The 15,344-nt window shown below is 32.4% G+C and overlaps 1 protein-coding gene across 3 annotated transcripts in view; it reads left to right on the top strand.

The window, feature by feature from the left end:
• Nucleotides 1–15,344, top strand: part of TANK (TRAF family member associated NFKB activator) — a 136,940-nt gene that overhangs the window by 84,233 nt on the left and 37,363 nt on the right. For 2 of the 3 annotated variants that reach the window (XR_013762530.1, XR_013762531.1), the window contains exons 8-9: nt 12,497–12,699; nt 13,722–13,859. Coding sequence is in view for 1 of the 3 variants with exons in the window: in XM_079131808.1 (XP_078987934.1) it covers nt 13,722–13,733 (12 nt within the window). In the remaining 2 variants the exon portion in view is untranslated. Of the gene's footprint in view, nt 1–12,496; nt 12,700–13,721; nt 14,912–15,344 lie in introns of those variants that run through there. The other variant, XM_079131808.1, reaches the window with a different exon arrangement.

Below are 15,344 nucleotides of genomic sequence, written 5' to 3' on the forward strand. Positions count from 1 at the left end.
AAGATCTGCTTGAGCTGCTGCTGTGCTCCTTACAGCACAATGCAACCTAAATCATTTATAAACAGATCAAAATAACAATCTGAATTATCTAACATTAACAGCTGAACTGAAGAGCCCAAGATTATGTGATGAATTGTTAAATTGCAGTAGCATTGTTTTGGATTGCTAATTAAAAAAAATAAGCAAACCCCATGACTCTAGATATGACAACTGAAAATACCCACAAATTATTTAATAAATGAAGCGTCTAACAACTTTAACACTTCCTGGTCGCCTTGTTAATAAATGTAATTTGAGGTAGATTTTAAAAATCTTCAATCTAAACAGTGAATTCATTACGCGCCATTCAGATCTCTGGATGCCTATGGACTTCTTGGAATTAGGTGTTAAATAGACAAAAGTGAACCAAACTGCCTTTAAAAGCACAGCATGACCATGTAATTCTTTTTCCAGTTTGTGGTAAAAAATGATGAAACTTCTTTCCAAGTAGCTATCACCCAGATTTAGTGTGAAAAGTAGTGTAATTGTAATTCACGCCATCAGGGTCTATCGCTGATAGACGATCAGCTGTTCTGTGGTGGGGAGAGGCTTTCTTTTCAAATAGGAAAGCTGCCAAGTGCTCTGCGATACCTCCAGCAAGCTTATCGGATTGAGTTCAGAGCCAAAACAGCAGCTGCACACATATGCAAATTGGCAATTAATAGTATAACATTCTGAAAAAAATGTTTAAAAAAATTTTAAAGAAAATAGAAAAGAAGCTACCTGAACATTAACCTTCACTGTAACTGGGACTTCTAAGATGAATGACTAAGGATTAATTACCCTCTGGAGAGGGCTTGCTCTTTATTACCTTCTCTTCTGCAGATCAGGTCTTTGTTGTCTTGCTGAGTTTTGTCTGTTTCATGGAACACAACAATGGGTTCTATAAGAAGTAGTTTAAAAATAATGAAAAAGACCTTATATTTTGATTACAGAAAAGGAGGAAATTAAGTCTTTTTCATCCATCATTCTTTCTGTACACAAAGATCACAAAGCTTTCGCGTCTTCATGAATAAAGACATTTTGTTCTGGGTGTCATCATCTTCCACTACAGCTTGCAATGGGAACAAACTCTACATCCTGGGGTGCTGCTTGTCTCTGTCTTCATTTCTGTCTGTGTATTCCTCCCATTGACAGGAATGCCATTTGTATGCTTCATGAAGCAGTTTGCAGAAATGCAGCAAGGTTTATGGTTTATGTTGCCCAGCGTGTATAAACATAACACTCTCAAATGGTTTTTTTTTTTAATCATATGTATTTGCTAAATTTCTTAACATCTTGGTCCCCCACTCCACCCCAATTCTCTCTCTCTCTCACACACACACAATACATTGTTATCTCTGACATAACAGTAGTTGTGACTAGGACTAGGTCGACTACCTAAGCACCAAGGACCTGGCATGTTCACAGCAGGTTCCCTCCCCCTCCCTCCATGCTTTGATTCTTCCTCTCTTCCTCCCTTTTTCTCCTTCCCTCTAACATGGGGGTGGGGAGACTAGCAAATGTTTCAGATTATCTGTGAAATCCTAATAGTCATATTTCCATGATTGAAGGCCTCCCTGTTCCTGTGATGTGGCAGGTTTCTGAAACCTTGATATTGGGGTTTTTATAGACATTCCCAAGTTCCAGGAGTTTGGAACTTGGATCAGGATCCTGATTCCCTCTAATATGTGAAGGTGGAGGAGGTTTTATTTTTCCTTATTCTTCTGGGTGTTATAGGGTGAGATTGTATCCACACTTGCTATAAAAAAATCATTCTTTTTCTTATACCTTAGGGACACTTCTCTTATAAGCTAAGTTTTTGATAATTAATGTTCCAATCATAAAGATACTGTATATCTTATTACCAATATTGGCTTTGAATCTTGGCTATTGACATTTTTACAGAAAATACACCCATGTAGACTTTAAATATGTTTGTTTATATTCCTTGGGAAAAAAAGATCTTTGGATAGCTGGTCAATTAAGCATCCAATTCAATTTGGGGTGCAGAAAATTTTGAGACCCTGATAAGATGGAAACAATTTTCTCTAAATAAATAATCATGGAACAGTAGCTTGCAATTTTCAAAATATTTATGATTAACAAAAAAAAAAGTGTTTGGGTCTGATTCCAATCAAAGCATTCTATGTCCTCAAAATCATAAAAGTATGGAAAGAAAAATATCAAGTCTAAATTTTATTCATAAGAATTGTTTTTCTTGATTTGTAATCCAACTTGAATGCATTGTTAGACTTTTCCATTTTCTTATGATTAAATGAAGAATGGTTTTAAAAGATAGAGCAAGTCAATTGAAAAGTTGCTTTTGAATAAAACAGAAAAATGGGAATGCCAACTTTCTTTCTCTATAACTTCATTAACATGGTTGTATAGACATTTGCATGTAAAATGTAGTTAACAAAAATTACACAGAAGTAAATTTAGTCATCTAGTGCCTACCTCTATGGTGAAATCAGACCATTTGGCATAGTCTGAAGTCTTCCAAGAAGCCTGGTTTCCACCTGGAAAATAAATTACTAAATTTGAATGTGTTACTTATACTATGGTGAGTTGTCTATCTGTTACATTTTATTTTAGTGCATATAGTAGAAATTGTATTTAAAGTGTTCTAAAATTGTCATCTGTCAAGGTAGAGAATTATAATAATATAATTATACCCAGAAAAAAAGTGTTCTGACTTTAGATTATTTTGGTGCTGTTACAAATATGATGCATTTTTGAAATTCAGAATGTTTATCATAAATTCATATGTTTAATTGTCAAATTTTGACATTAATTTAGATTAGCTATAGCAGAATTTATTTTCTTCCCCTTTTTGGGGGAGGAGGCTGGGATTGAACCCAGAACTTCACACATGCTAAGCATGAGCTTTGCCATTGAGCAATACCAGCAGCTCTCTTTGCATTTATTGATACATAGATAATGCTTTTACACAGGCTTCAATATAGCCTGTGTACACTATTGCAACATCTAATGGGACATAATTTTTTAATCATTAAGTGGTACTTAAAATTTTCATGTAAAATTTTTCTAAGAGTTTGATAAAAATTTATCCATCAAATCATCATTGCATTCTCATCAATCTATGCTACTGTTTTGATTCATGAATAGTATGACTCAGCATTGTAAGGATTATTTTGAGTAATCAAAGATTCTGTGTTGTCTGACTTAAAATATCATAATCACATTATTGGTAAGAAGTCATTCTCAATGAACTGATCTAGGAAAAAACAATGATTTAAAATGCCGTGGGTATACACAGGGAGGAGATGAAGAAAGGGATCATGGCTCAGTAAAAACTCATTACTACAGCTATTGAGAAGAGGATGTATCTTTTAAAAATGTGTTTGTGAGTTTTTCTTCACTGAAAGGACAGTGAGGGACTGGGGATGTAGCTCAGTGGGAAAGTACTTACTTAGCACATGTGAGGCCCTGGGTTTGATCCCCAACACCACAAAAAAACAGAAAGTCAAATCAAAGAATAGTGAATTAAAGAAAGCAATTTTTTTCTTTCTGTAATATACATTTGCTAAGTTGGGTTAACCAGAACAGATGTGAATAGAACTCTGTACTTCCAAGCTCAGAAACTTTATAGTTCACTACAATATACCCAAATATGTCTAGTTACTATATTACCTTTGTAATGAATATAATTTTTATGTTTGTCATTTATAAGATTATGAAGTGCCTTGTAAATATAGGTGAATAAATAAAAGATTCAACTTTCTATGTGAGTGAAAAAAAGAAAAACTTGATTCTTACTTAAAAGTGCTCTGAGTGATAAGATGTTAAAATATTTTCTTTTAGCACAAACTGAATGAGGAGCCATTATTTAATATGATAAAGGAGGATTAATTTTAGAAAATCATGCCTACAGGAAATCTTCATAGTTCTTGGATTAAAAATCCAAGAAATGATGATGAAAGAATAAAAATAAAATTTTTATTAAGTCTTTTCTCTATGTTAGATATTCACAAACATTCCCTCATTTGATTGTGATAACTACCTATGAGACCGACATTACTATTTTCCACTGTGTTCATGAAAATGATGCTAATTTAAGTCGCATAACTAGAAATGGATGAGCCCCTAGAGGAGTAGGACTCCTAAGTCCATGGTCTTATCATGTGATGCAGTTCGCTCTGGTGACTGAAAGATAAAGGAGTAGAGGAGTTCTGAACACTATCGCTTTCCCCTCTTAAAATTCTACTTTTCCTTTACTAAATCCAAAAGAGCCAATGAAATGGTCCAAGAATTTAGCAATGTAGTCAAGGTCCATTTGATTAGGAAGTTTTTATATGACTAGTAACAGCATTGCTTTGGCACATGCATAAAGACGGGCAATCTACACATCCATCCTCAAATTTAGCAATTCGAAGCAGTTAGCTACACGGACAGTTTTGTATGCATTGCTAAATGCAGACACAAAAACTGCATTTGCAAAAAGAGGAAACCCAGTTAAACTAGGTTGCAAATTTGGCCCTAATTTAGCGTAGCATTTGTGATACATATAGGTTAGAGTGACATTTATATAATGGTGTGAAATATGAGAAAGTTCCAATGCTAGACACAAAGACTTTTTTAAATTGCTTTTGCCTACTTTGGTTAGTTTAAGAAACAGGAGGAAGAATTTGGTTTTTCAAGTGATGGGAAGCCTTTAAGGATGTTGGAACACTGTTCAGTCCCCTGGGGTTCTGCCTGCTGTACAATTTTAAATGTCTTTTAGCTAAAAAATTGGCCAACAAGGGAAACATAAAGATGAAATCTTTTCTTCCTTATCCGGGAAGTGAGAAACTATAGGGGGCTAGCATAATCCAATTGTGATAGTCAAATAAGTGGTCAGCTTTTAGGGTCAAAAAGTCGTAATCCTCCTAGTTAATATTTCTGTCTAACTGAAGCAACTACGTACATGTTAGAATTAGTTTTGAAAATTGTGTCCGTATGCTCAGTTGTAGACATAAGTTTCAGCTTAAGAATATAGCCAGAAACAAGGCTAGATAAATACATCATGTTTCATATAAATGCCACAATCATGGTACCTGAAACTATTTTCATTTCCTCGTTGAAGACCACTGGAGGGCAGTGTTTTCTCCTTTGGGAACAGCACCTGGTGTGAGAGGGAAACTGCTTTGGTGTGTTATGCACCTTGGTTAAAGAAATGAGTTACACTTCTCATTTCAGCTGTTTGGAATTTATCTCCTGTATACATGTCACAGAGGTTATTAGTTGTGCCTAAAATCAGATTTCAAAGAAAAGATTTTGTACAAAACTTGTTATTTAAGAGTTTTTAAAGAAAACTTTCTATTAATCATTTGAGAATTTCACAAAAGTTATTTTGCTATTAGAAATGGGAAATGAAGGAAAGATATATAAATAAAAGTATGTAATTTTAACTAGTTGTTTTGCACTTAACAATTTCAATATTTCATTAAGTTTACATTAATTTTAACTTTATTTTCAGGATAATTTTATTACATATAATATGCATATGTCTTCATATCAAACCAAGTCAGCATTTTCTAGAAATAAAAAATGAAGACTTTTCCTAGATTATTTGCCATATTTTATGATATGGTTTATTTCCCTATCTTTAGAATAATAATATGGACAAAGATTTAGATTTTTTAATACCTTTATTTTATTTGTTTATTTTTATGTGGTGCTGAGGATCGGTCCCTGTGCCTTATACACACCAGGCAAGCACTCTACCACTGAGCTTTGTTGCTGAGCATTAAATTATGAAATTATACTTCTTTGTGTTCCTCTAACTTAGAAAATGAAGTTAGATAACCTGCTATAATTTAGTGGAAGGAGTTCATTTAATCCTTATTTAAAGGCATATAATGATAATTAAATTTCTAATTAAAAGAATTTGTCTTAGGCTGGGATTGTGGCTCAGTGGTGGAGTGTTTGCCTCACACATGTTAATGCACTGGGTTTGATTCTCTGCATCACATAAAATAAATAAATGAAATAAAGCTATTGTGTCCATCTACAACTAAAAATATTTAAAAGATTTTTTAAAAAAGAATTTGTCTCATTTTTAAAATGAAAATGTCATACAGTTTAGCTTTGTGACTTTAATAAAATTGCTATTTTTGCAAAATTAACAAATAATTTTAGTCTGATGATTATTTGATTAATTTTTAAAATAAAATGCCTAGAAGCTTTCTTGGGACTTTGCCAAAATAATGCAAAGAAACCAATCACTTGAGGAAAAACATAAATATCAATGTCTGTATCATAAACATTTTAAACATTTTATTTTTATAATATTATTTATGATTACAAAAGTAATACATTTTCATTGTGGAAATCATAGAAATAATTAATAAAATATATCAAAATATCACATGGTACCCCATAAATATGTTCAATTTTTATGTACTAATTAAAATTTTAAAATAATAAAAATAGTTATAGTAAAGCAAAAATCACCCATAATTCTATTATAGCCACTGTCAATCACCCCCACCACCACCGTGTACTAGTGCTGGATCCCAGGTATCCTTTGCTACTGAGTTATATTCCCAGACTTTTTAATGTTCTGTTTTGAGAGAGGATTTATTTCAGTCAAGCCTCACAAAAGTAATACTCCTGCCTCAGTCTTCCAAGTAGCTGGGATTATAGGCATGCATCTCTGAGTCCAACTACCACTGTTAATCTTTTAGACTATATACCCTGATAGCACATTTTCTTTTCTTTTTTCCTTCACTGGGGATTGAACATGCTATGCAAGCACTTTACATTGAGCTACATTCCCAGTCCATTACTGCACATTTTCTATGCATTAGTACATATTTAAAACAGGATGGTAGCATTACTTATTGTCACTTAAAACATATCACATTTTCCCATGTCATTAAATATTTTTCAACAGAGTAATTTTGAACAACTATATATTATTGTATAGTATAGATGCTCTCTGTAGTTTACCTAACAGATTCTCTGATGTTATTTTTTGGTGGTTTCTAATTTTTCTGCATTATAATGCTATGATGAGCATTTCTCCAGACATATTTGCATACATCTATAATTATCTCCTCTAGTAAATTTCTAAAAGGAGAATTTCAAGCTGAAAAAACTTTTCATAAGTTTTGATACATAAACCAAAGTGTCTTCTGAAAATGGAAATGAATGAGAATGTCCATTTACCCATGTCTTCACCAACACTAAATGTTACCAGGCTTTTAACCTTCTCCAATTTGATGTATTAAAAGTTGTTCTTTTACTTTTTGTTACTTTTTCTCATTTGAAAATTTTAAATATTTAGTAAGTTTATTTCCCATTTATGCTATTGCTTTATAGCTTGCTGATTCCAGTATATCACCCACTATTTTCTACTGGGTTGTTTATATTTTTTAAATTGATTTGTAAAAGTTCTTTATATAATAAGGATAGTAACACTGTACTACACATTATACAAGTATCTTTCCAGTATAATCTTGATCATAATTTTCTTTTATTATTAATATTTTTTTCTTCTTTTAGATATACATGACAGTAGAGTGTATTTTGACATATTATACATACATGGAATATAATTTCCCATTCTTTTTTAAAAACTTTTTTGCTATCCCCAGCACCCCCCCCAAAAAAAAAAAAAACTTTTTTAGTCATCAATGGATCTTTTTAAAAATTTATTTATTTATTTATTTGCTGTGCTGAGTCTTGAACCTAGAGCTTCACACATGTTAGGCAAGCACTCTACCACTGAGCCACAACCCCAGCCCCTAATTTCCCATTTTGGTTGTTGTACATGATATGGCGTTATACTGGTTGTGAATTCATATATAATCATAAGAAAGTTATGTCTGATTCATTCTACTGTCTTTCCTGTTCCCATCCTTCCCCACTTCCCTTCACCTTTGTCTAATCCAATAAACTTCTGTGCTCTCTCCATCCCCTTTATTGTGTGTTAGCTTATCAGAGAGAACATTTTTTTTTTTTTTTTTTTTGGCGGTACTGGGGATCAAACTCAGGACCTTGTGCATTCGAGGCAAGCACTCTACCAGCTGAGCTATCTCCCCAGCCCAAGAACATTTTTTAAATTGTCAATTTCTCAAGGGTTTTCATTAAAATTTCTACCTTTGCTTGTATATTTAAAGAACCTTCCTCTCAAAATTCAGATAAATATTCAGTTATATTTTCTACTACATATTTGATGACTGCTTTGTTTTTCTTTTTGTTTTCATTTTATACATTTAATGGTTTAATAAATCTGCCATTTATTTGGGCTTATCATGTAAGAGTTAAATCATTTTTTTCAGTCATTAAGCAATTATCCATGCATCTTTATGAATTATACACTTTTTCCTACTGATTCAAAAAGACTTCTGAATCCAGCTGAAACTTTTATGTTCCAAGATCTGCTCATGAGATTAATTTTTGCTCCACTAATTTCTCTATTCTTCCACATTTATCACAATATTGTAATTATACACTCTTAAACCTGCTATTGAGTCCTTCTTCAGTAGTTTTTTTTTTTTTCAAAAATTTCTTTGTCATTCTTGACTATTTTTTCATACACTTCAAAATTACTTTATTAAATTAAAAAGATTCACTTGAGAACATATGTTTTACTATGGAAAAATGCCCAAGATATATTAAGTGAAGAACAGTATGTGTAATATTATCCCTCTTACAAATTAAAAAAGACACAAAAAGCAGAGTGTGTGCATACTCTGTGTATATGCCTTAGAGATACATGCAAAATTTCTGGAAAAAAAATAGCCAAAAAATGTATTAACAATGATTACATTTGGTGTGAAGGCATGGAGATTATAGGCAAGAGCAACTTTTGCTTTTTACTATAAAGGATCTTTTTATGCTGTTTGGGTTTTCTACCATGAAGGAGCATTATTCTTACAATTTCAATCAAGAAAAGTCTTTTTAAAACATCTTCCCAAAAAGATATTTTAAAAGCTAACTACACTCAAAAGGTCAAATACTATATAATTCATTTACTCATTTGAAGTACTTGGAATAGTCAAATTCATTGAACCAGAAAGTGAAATGATGGTTTCCGGGGTGGGGTAAGAGAAGAGTGTAGAGTTATTGTTTAACAGTTTTGCAAGATGAAAAACATTCTGGACATGGATGGTGCTGACAGTTGCACAACAATGCAAAGGTACTTAACGCCACTGTACTGTACATTTAGAAATGGTTAAAAATGGTAAATTTCATTTTATGTGTATTTTACCATAATTTTAAGCTAATTTGATTTACCTCTGGGGAGGTAAATCTTCATGGCCTAAATTTTTCATGAGAAGCCTGTTATTTTCATAATTAAAAAAATTAATGTCATTGCTCTTTAGAAATTAATTGGAAAGAGGCTAAGGATGTTGCTCAGTCGCCTAATATGTGTGAGTAAGTACAACACCCTGGGCATCCCAAGCACCTCACACAAAAATCATTGGAAATTCAAAGTAGAATTTTCTTTACATTTACAAATGAATTCAGACATCCTTATAATATTACCATTTACCCCTATAGAAATACACTTCAAAAATTTTTATGCAAAATGCATTCTACTGTCATGTATAACTAGCACAAATTAAAAAAGAAAAACAAAAAAAATTTATGTACCTCAATAAAGTTTCAGAATTTTCTTCCTATCAGTCTCTACATAAGTTCTGTAGTTTGTTACTTTATCCTTGTATTTTATATACTTGTATCTGTATCTATAATTTGACAGAGATATAAACATACATAATGTCAATATACATATTACATAATTACTTTCATTTCTAAAGTTAGTTTCATTGAAGACTATTTTCTAGTTTTTTTCTAAAAAGTTGAAAACAACTTTCTAGGCATTGCTTCTTTACTTTTTAAAAATTTTTTTGCAGGATTGGGAATTGCCAGGCAATTGCTCTACCATTGAACCATACTCCCAGCCCTTTTTATTATTTATTTTGAAACAGGGCTAGGTAGTCAGGCTGACCTTGAACTTGTTATTCTCGTGCCTCAGTCTACAGAGTAACTGGGATTACAGGTGTATTGCACCACAGCTGGAAATTTTCTGGACTTTAACCTTTAAAAAAAATCCTAAAGTAATCAGCATTTCAAGTTCAGAATAAAATTTCTGGTTTATGTAAAACTACTCTAAGTTTAGTCAATGTAACTGCTTTCATCCAAGTGAATTTTTTTGAATCATGTAATCATGTTCTAAAAAATAGCTTTTATGAGGAATATTCTATAATATAAATGACTGCAGAATATAATGTCATTTTCTGAAAAGTAAAGCAAAGGAGTAATGAATAAAAAATAATTATTAGTATAGATAGGATTCCATGAATAATTTATGAGAACCTAGACAAGGAAGAAACAATAGACATGACCTATTTTGAGTCCTGTAGACTTTCTCATATTTGCAGAAGATGTTACTTGCTTGTATCCTTCCAAAAAGGAAAGTGTTTTATTGCTATTATTTCTGACTATAAATATATTCTTATTATAAAAAACATTAATATTATGTTGGAAAGTACTTTCTTATATGAAGATCAACAACACAAACTTTTATTTTTTATTATAAAGGACAAAAAATGACCATAAATTAAATTCAGTTTATTAAGAATTAATTTTATTAATATTTATATCACATATTTATAAAAAGGAAACTATACAGTTTTATAGACTCCCTTTTTTCTGAATTGTAATCATTACTTTTTTTTTTTTTATACTGGGGATTAAATCTAGGGGAGCTTAATCACTGAGTCACATTTCTAGCCCTTTTTTATCTTTTATTCAGAGACAGAATCTTGCTGAGTTTCTTAGAGCCTCCCTAAATTGCTGACGCTGGCTTTGAACTTGCTATCCTGCCTCAGCCTCCTAAACTGCTGGGATTGCAGGCGTGCACCACTGCGCTGGGCTCTTTGCTGTCTTTTAATGTTATAGATGACCATGATTCTGAATGGCTACCATTAAAATAAGTTTTTTTTTTTAATTTTATGGATGTTCTATAATTTATTTGGTCAATTTTCTATGATTAATATTTAGATAGCTTCAAAATTTTTACAATAAATATTGTACTATATCTTTCCACATTTGACACATTTCTTCTTTAAGAAATGTAATCCCAGTGACTAGGGAAGACTGAGGCAGAATTGTGAGTTCAAAGCCAGCCTCAGCAATTTAGTGAGGCCCTAAGCAATTCAATGAGACCCTGTCTCAAAAAATAAAAAGGGTCGGGGATGTGACTCTGTGGTTAAGCCCCATCCTATCCCCCACCCCCGCCACCAGGGGCCAGTAAATCCCATACCAAAAAAAAAAAAAAAAAAAAGGACCGAAGGAAGAAAGAAAATAAATGAAAATGCCATGCTAGATCAACGAATCTGCATATTTTGTCTTAAAATTAAAATATGTGTTATTGTCAATTGTCCTCCCCCCCCAAAAAAATAATGATTTTACTCTCAATCATTTCCTATATGGAGCATTAATATTATTTTCCTAAATTTATTACATTCTGTTGGGAAAGAAATGATATTTCACTATCCTTTTAATTTCTAGAATTTGATTACTAATGAGACTTATCATGTCTTCATATTTAAAGTCTATCACTATTCTCTAATTTGTGAATTAACTATTATTCTTGCTATTCTTTTGGAGTCTCCATCTTACTAGTATTGACTTTAAAGATTAAAAATATTAATCTTCTGTTTGTGTTATATATGTTTTTAGTGTGTCTTCAGTCTTTCTACCTTTTTATGACATTTGTCCATAGTTTTTTATGTAATCAAATTTTTAAGTTGTCACTGTATCTAATAACTCTGCTATCACTCTTAGAAACACATTCTTTATATTCATCTAGATTTTTCTAACTATCTTTCATATCTTTATATTTTTAATCTATTTAAAGTTATTTTTAAGGTATAAAAACTTAACCATTGGACTGGGGTTGTGGCCCAGTGGTGGAGTGCTTGCCTAGCATGCGTGAGGCGCTGGGTCTGATTCTCAGCACCACATATAAATACATTAATAAAATAAAGGTCTATCAGCATCTAAAAATATATTTTAATATATATTATATATATTAATATGTTTATATATTATATATATATTTATATACATATTTATCTATTTATATTTATATTTTATATAAATATTTTATTTATATATATTACATACATACATATATATGTATATATTTTCCCCAATGGTTAGTTAATATTCCTACACCATTTTTGAGTAATCCTTATTTTCTCTACTACATTCCTAGATATAAAGATATAATATGGTTCCAGATTTTATATCCTGTTCATTGACCTCTATGAGCCATCTAATTCTGAGATATTTTTCAGGTTTTGCTGCAATAGTGCTGCAAAACACCACTCCCAAATCTCAATGATTTAGAACGATTATCTATTCTAATCTAGTCAGTTGTTACACTGTAGTTTTTTCCTGAACACAATGGGCTCAAGCCAGGTTTATGAGGGCTCCATGTGTCTTTTTTTAGGGTGACATAACATCAGCTCCCTAGAACATGGTGTTCTCCTGATGGATGGCAGGAGTGCATGAGGGCTGGCTGAGACTTGGCACAATTCTTATACCTCACCTGAGCACATTCTCTTTACCATCCACATGGCGTTGGTGTGAGAAAGATCACATGGATAACCCTATGTGAATGAGGATGTAAAGTCTATTGCCTCTGCAGGGAAGGTATGGTATGGACTTAGAAAGACCAAAGACCTACAAACAAATAATACAAACTACTACCCTGAGCTAGATTTCTAAATCTCAGGTTCCTCCATGTAAAAATGAGACAATTCTGAAGATTTACTAATATAGATGGCAAACATCAAACACATTGTACCCAGCATTTGCTAATGCAATAACTGTTTATCTGCTTCCTAACAGTTTAACACTTAAGATATCTTTGCAAGACATATTAATATGTGGAAAGGTAGATTAGCTCCTGTACCTATCACTCTTTCTTTTAAAGGACTTTCTTAAACCAGCTATAGTGACTCATGCTTTTAATCTCACCTACTAGTGAAACTGAGGCAAGAGGAACACAAATTTGAGGCCAACCTGGACAACTTAGTGAGACCCTGTTCCAAAATAAAATTTTAAAATGGGTGGGCAAATGCTCAGTGGTACAGCACATGCCTCACATGCATGGGGCCTGGTTTGATTCTCAGTACTACAACATAAAATAAAAATAAAGAACTTTTCTGACTATGCTCTTCCAATTTTTCCTTCAGGTAACATTTGATTACAAAATAAGTACACTTTGGATTATATAGCACTTGTTTATCTCTTTAATAATCTGAGGAAAAGATCTTCTTGGTCATACTTTTTAGACTACTAAGCAATTTGTTCCAAAGCGTTTCCCCAGAAGGTGGAAGGATGACTCTTGGAACCCATCAACATATTTTCTGTATATTTGAAAAAGCCAAAACTATACTGTACCAATTTGCAAATTATATTAAGTGGGGGTGGTTAATATTCTGAAAAAAAAAACTGATTCAAATGAGGACAATGGTTTTATATATATACATATATATATGTATATATATATATTTATATGCTTGTAAGAAGTAAATGCAATTTACATTCATAAATACTCAATAAAAAATACTCAATGAAATATAGATGGCTCCTGACTTATGGTTTGACTTATGATTTTTTGATTTTACATATTCAGTTCCTTCAAATTTTGAATTTTGATCTTTTCCCAGGCTGTGGTGTGATGATCTTCCACAATGCTGGGCAGCAGCTGTGAGAGGAAGCTCCCAATTAGTCATGTGATCATGAGAGGAAACAACTGACACTCTACCATGTACTATAGTGCAAAGCCATGATGTCTGGCAAGTTAGGTATATTAAGTTCATTTTTGGCAACAATGTTGGTGAAAACAAATAATCTTAAATAAGCAAGGGACAATTTCTCCTCTGTATCATGTATTATTTACACTTCCATTTGACAAATATTTCCTGTTTTGGATCACATTTTTAAAGAATGTAGAGAAACTGTTGGACATTCAAAGAATAGAAACATAACGAAATAGATCTAATTTAGGTCCTTGAAGCAAGCTAAGGGAATTGGCATTATTCCATTTGAAAAAGCCAAGGTGTTAGGCTGTGGGGTACAGCGCAGTCATAGAGCATGTGGTTACCATGAAGCAGGCTCTGGGTTCAACACCAACACAACAACAAAAGCTAAGGCATGGCAATTAACATTCAATTGTAATATAGTTTCAGAGAAAAGATGCTGAAGTGTGGTTATCTATTCTAAAGAAGAAGCAAAAATTGTTGTTAATACAACAATTTATATCATATGGAAATATTGATTATTAGTAGGACCAAGGAAACACTAGAGATAAATATTAAGAAAGGTTTTAAAATTTCTATTTTCTGGGTCAGGCACCGAGGCATACACCTGTATTCCCAGAGGCTAGGGAGGCTGAGGCAGGAGGATCAAGAGTTTAAAGCTAGTCTCAGCAAGAAGTGAAGCGCTAAGCAACTCTAAATAAAATACAAAATAGGACTGGGGGTGTGGCTCAGTGGTTGAATGCCCCTGAGTTCAATCATCAGTACCTCTCCCCCACCAAAAAAACCCCTTCTATCTCTGGAAAGAGAAATATTTGATTTTATAAATAAGAGAATTAACAATTATCAGTCTGGTTAAAACTATCACTGAAGATCACTGACAGCCAGAGAACCTAACACTATGAGCCTCTGATTTTACCTCAGTCTTAATCTGCAATATTCATTAATAATTTAACTGAAGTTACCTCAAGATAAGTTGCCTAATATTTTAATCTGCAATTTCATTAATAATTTAACTGAAGTATTTATTATGTAGCTTCATCATAGCAATACATGACATGTTTATATACTTTTGCATGTGAAATAAAATTACACAGGTGCCTGACTCTAATTTCTTTTCAACAAATGACCATAGCTACATTAGGAACACATTTGGTCAGTGATTTCTATGGATCATTTGGGGCTATTATTCAAATGCATCCAACAAATGTTACTCAAATTATTCAAATTCTTTTGAGTGTTATTGTGTGTGTATGTGTGTGGTACTGGTGACTAAACCCAGAACTCTACCACTGAGTTACATACCCAGCCTTTTTTTACTTTTTATTTTGAGACAGGGTCTTGTTAAGTTGTGATCTTCCTGCCTCAGCTTCCCTAGTAGCTAGAGTTACAGACATGCACCACCATGCCCAGCCCACATTTGTTCTTGATTGTAACAGAAATTTGGGGTTATTTTTAAGCACTATTTTGATGCTTAATTTTATAGTCATATATTTTAAATTGTCCCCCAAAGACAAATTTAAAACTAAAATG

This window comes from Sciurus vulgaris (assembly GCF_902686455.1).
Source record: "Sciurus vulgaris genome assembly, chromosome: 3".
Lineage (NCBI taxonomy): Eukaryota > Metazoa > Chordata > Mammalia > Rodentia > Sciuridae > Sciurus > Sciurus vulgaris.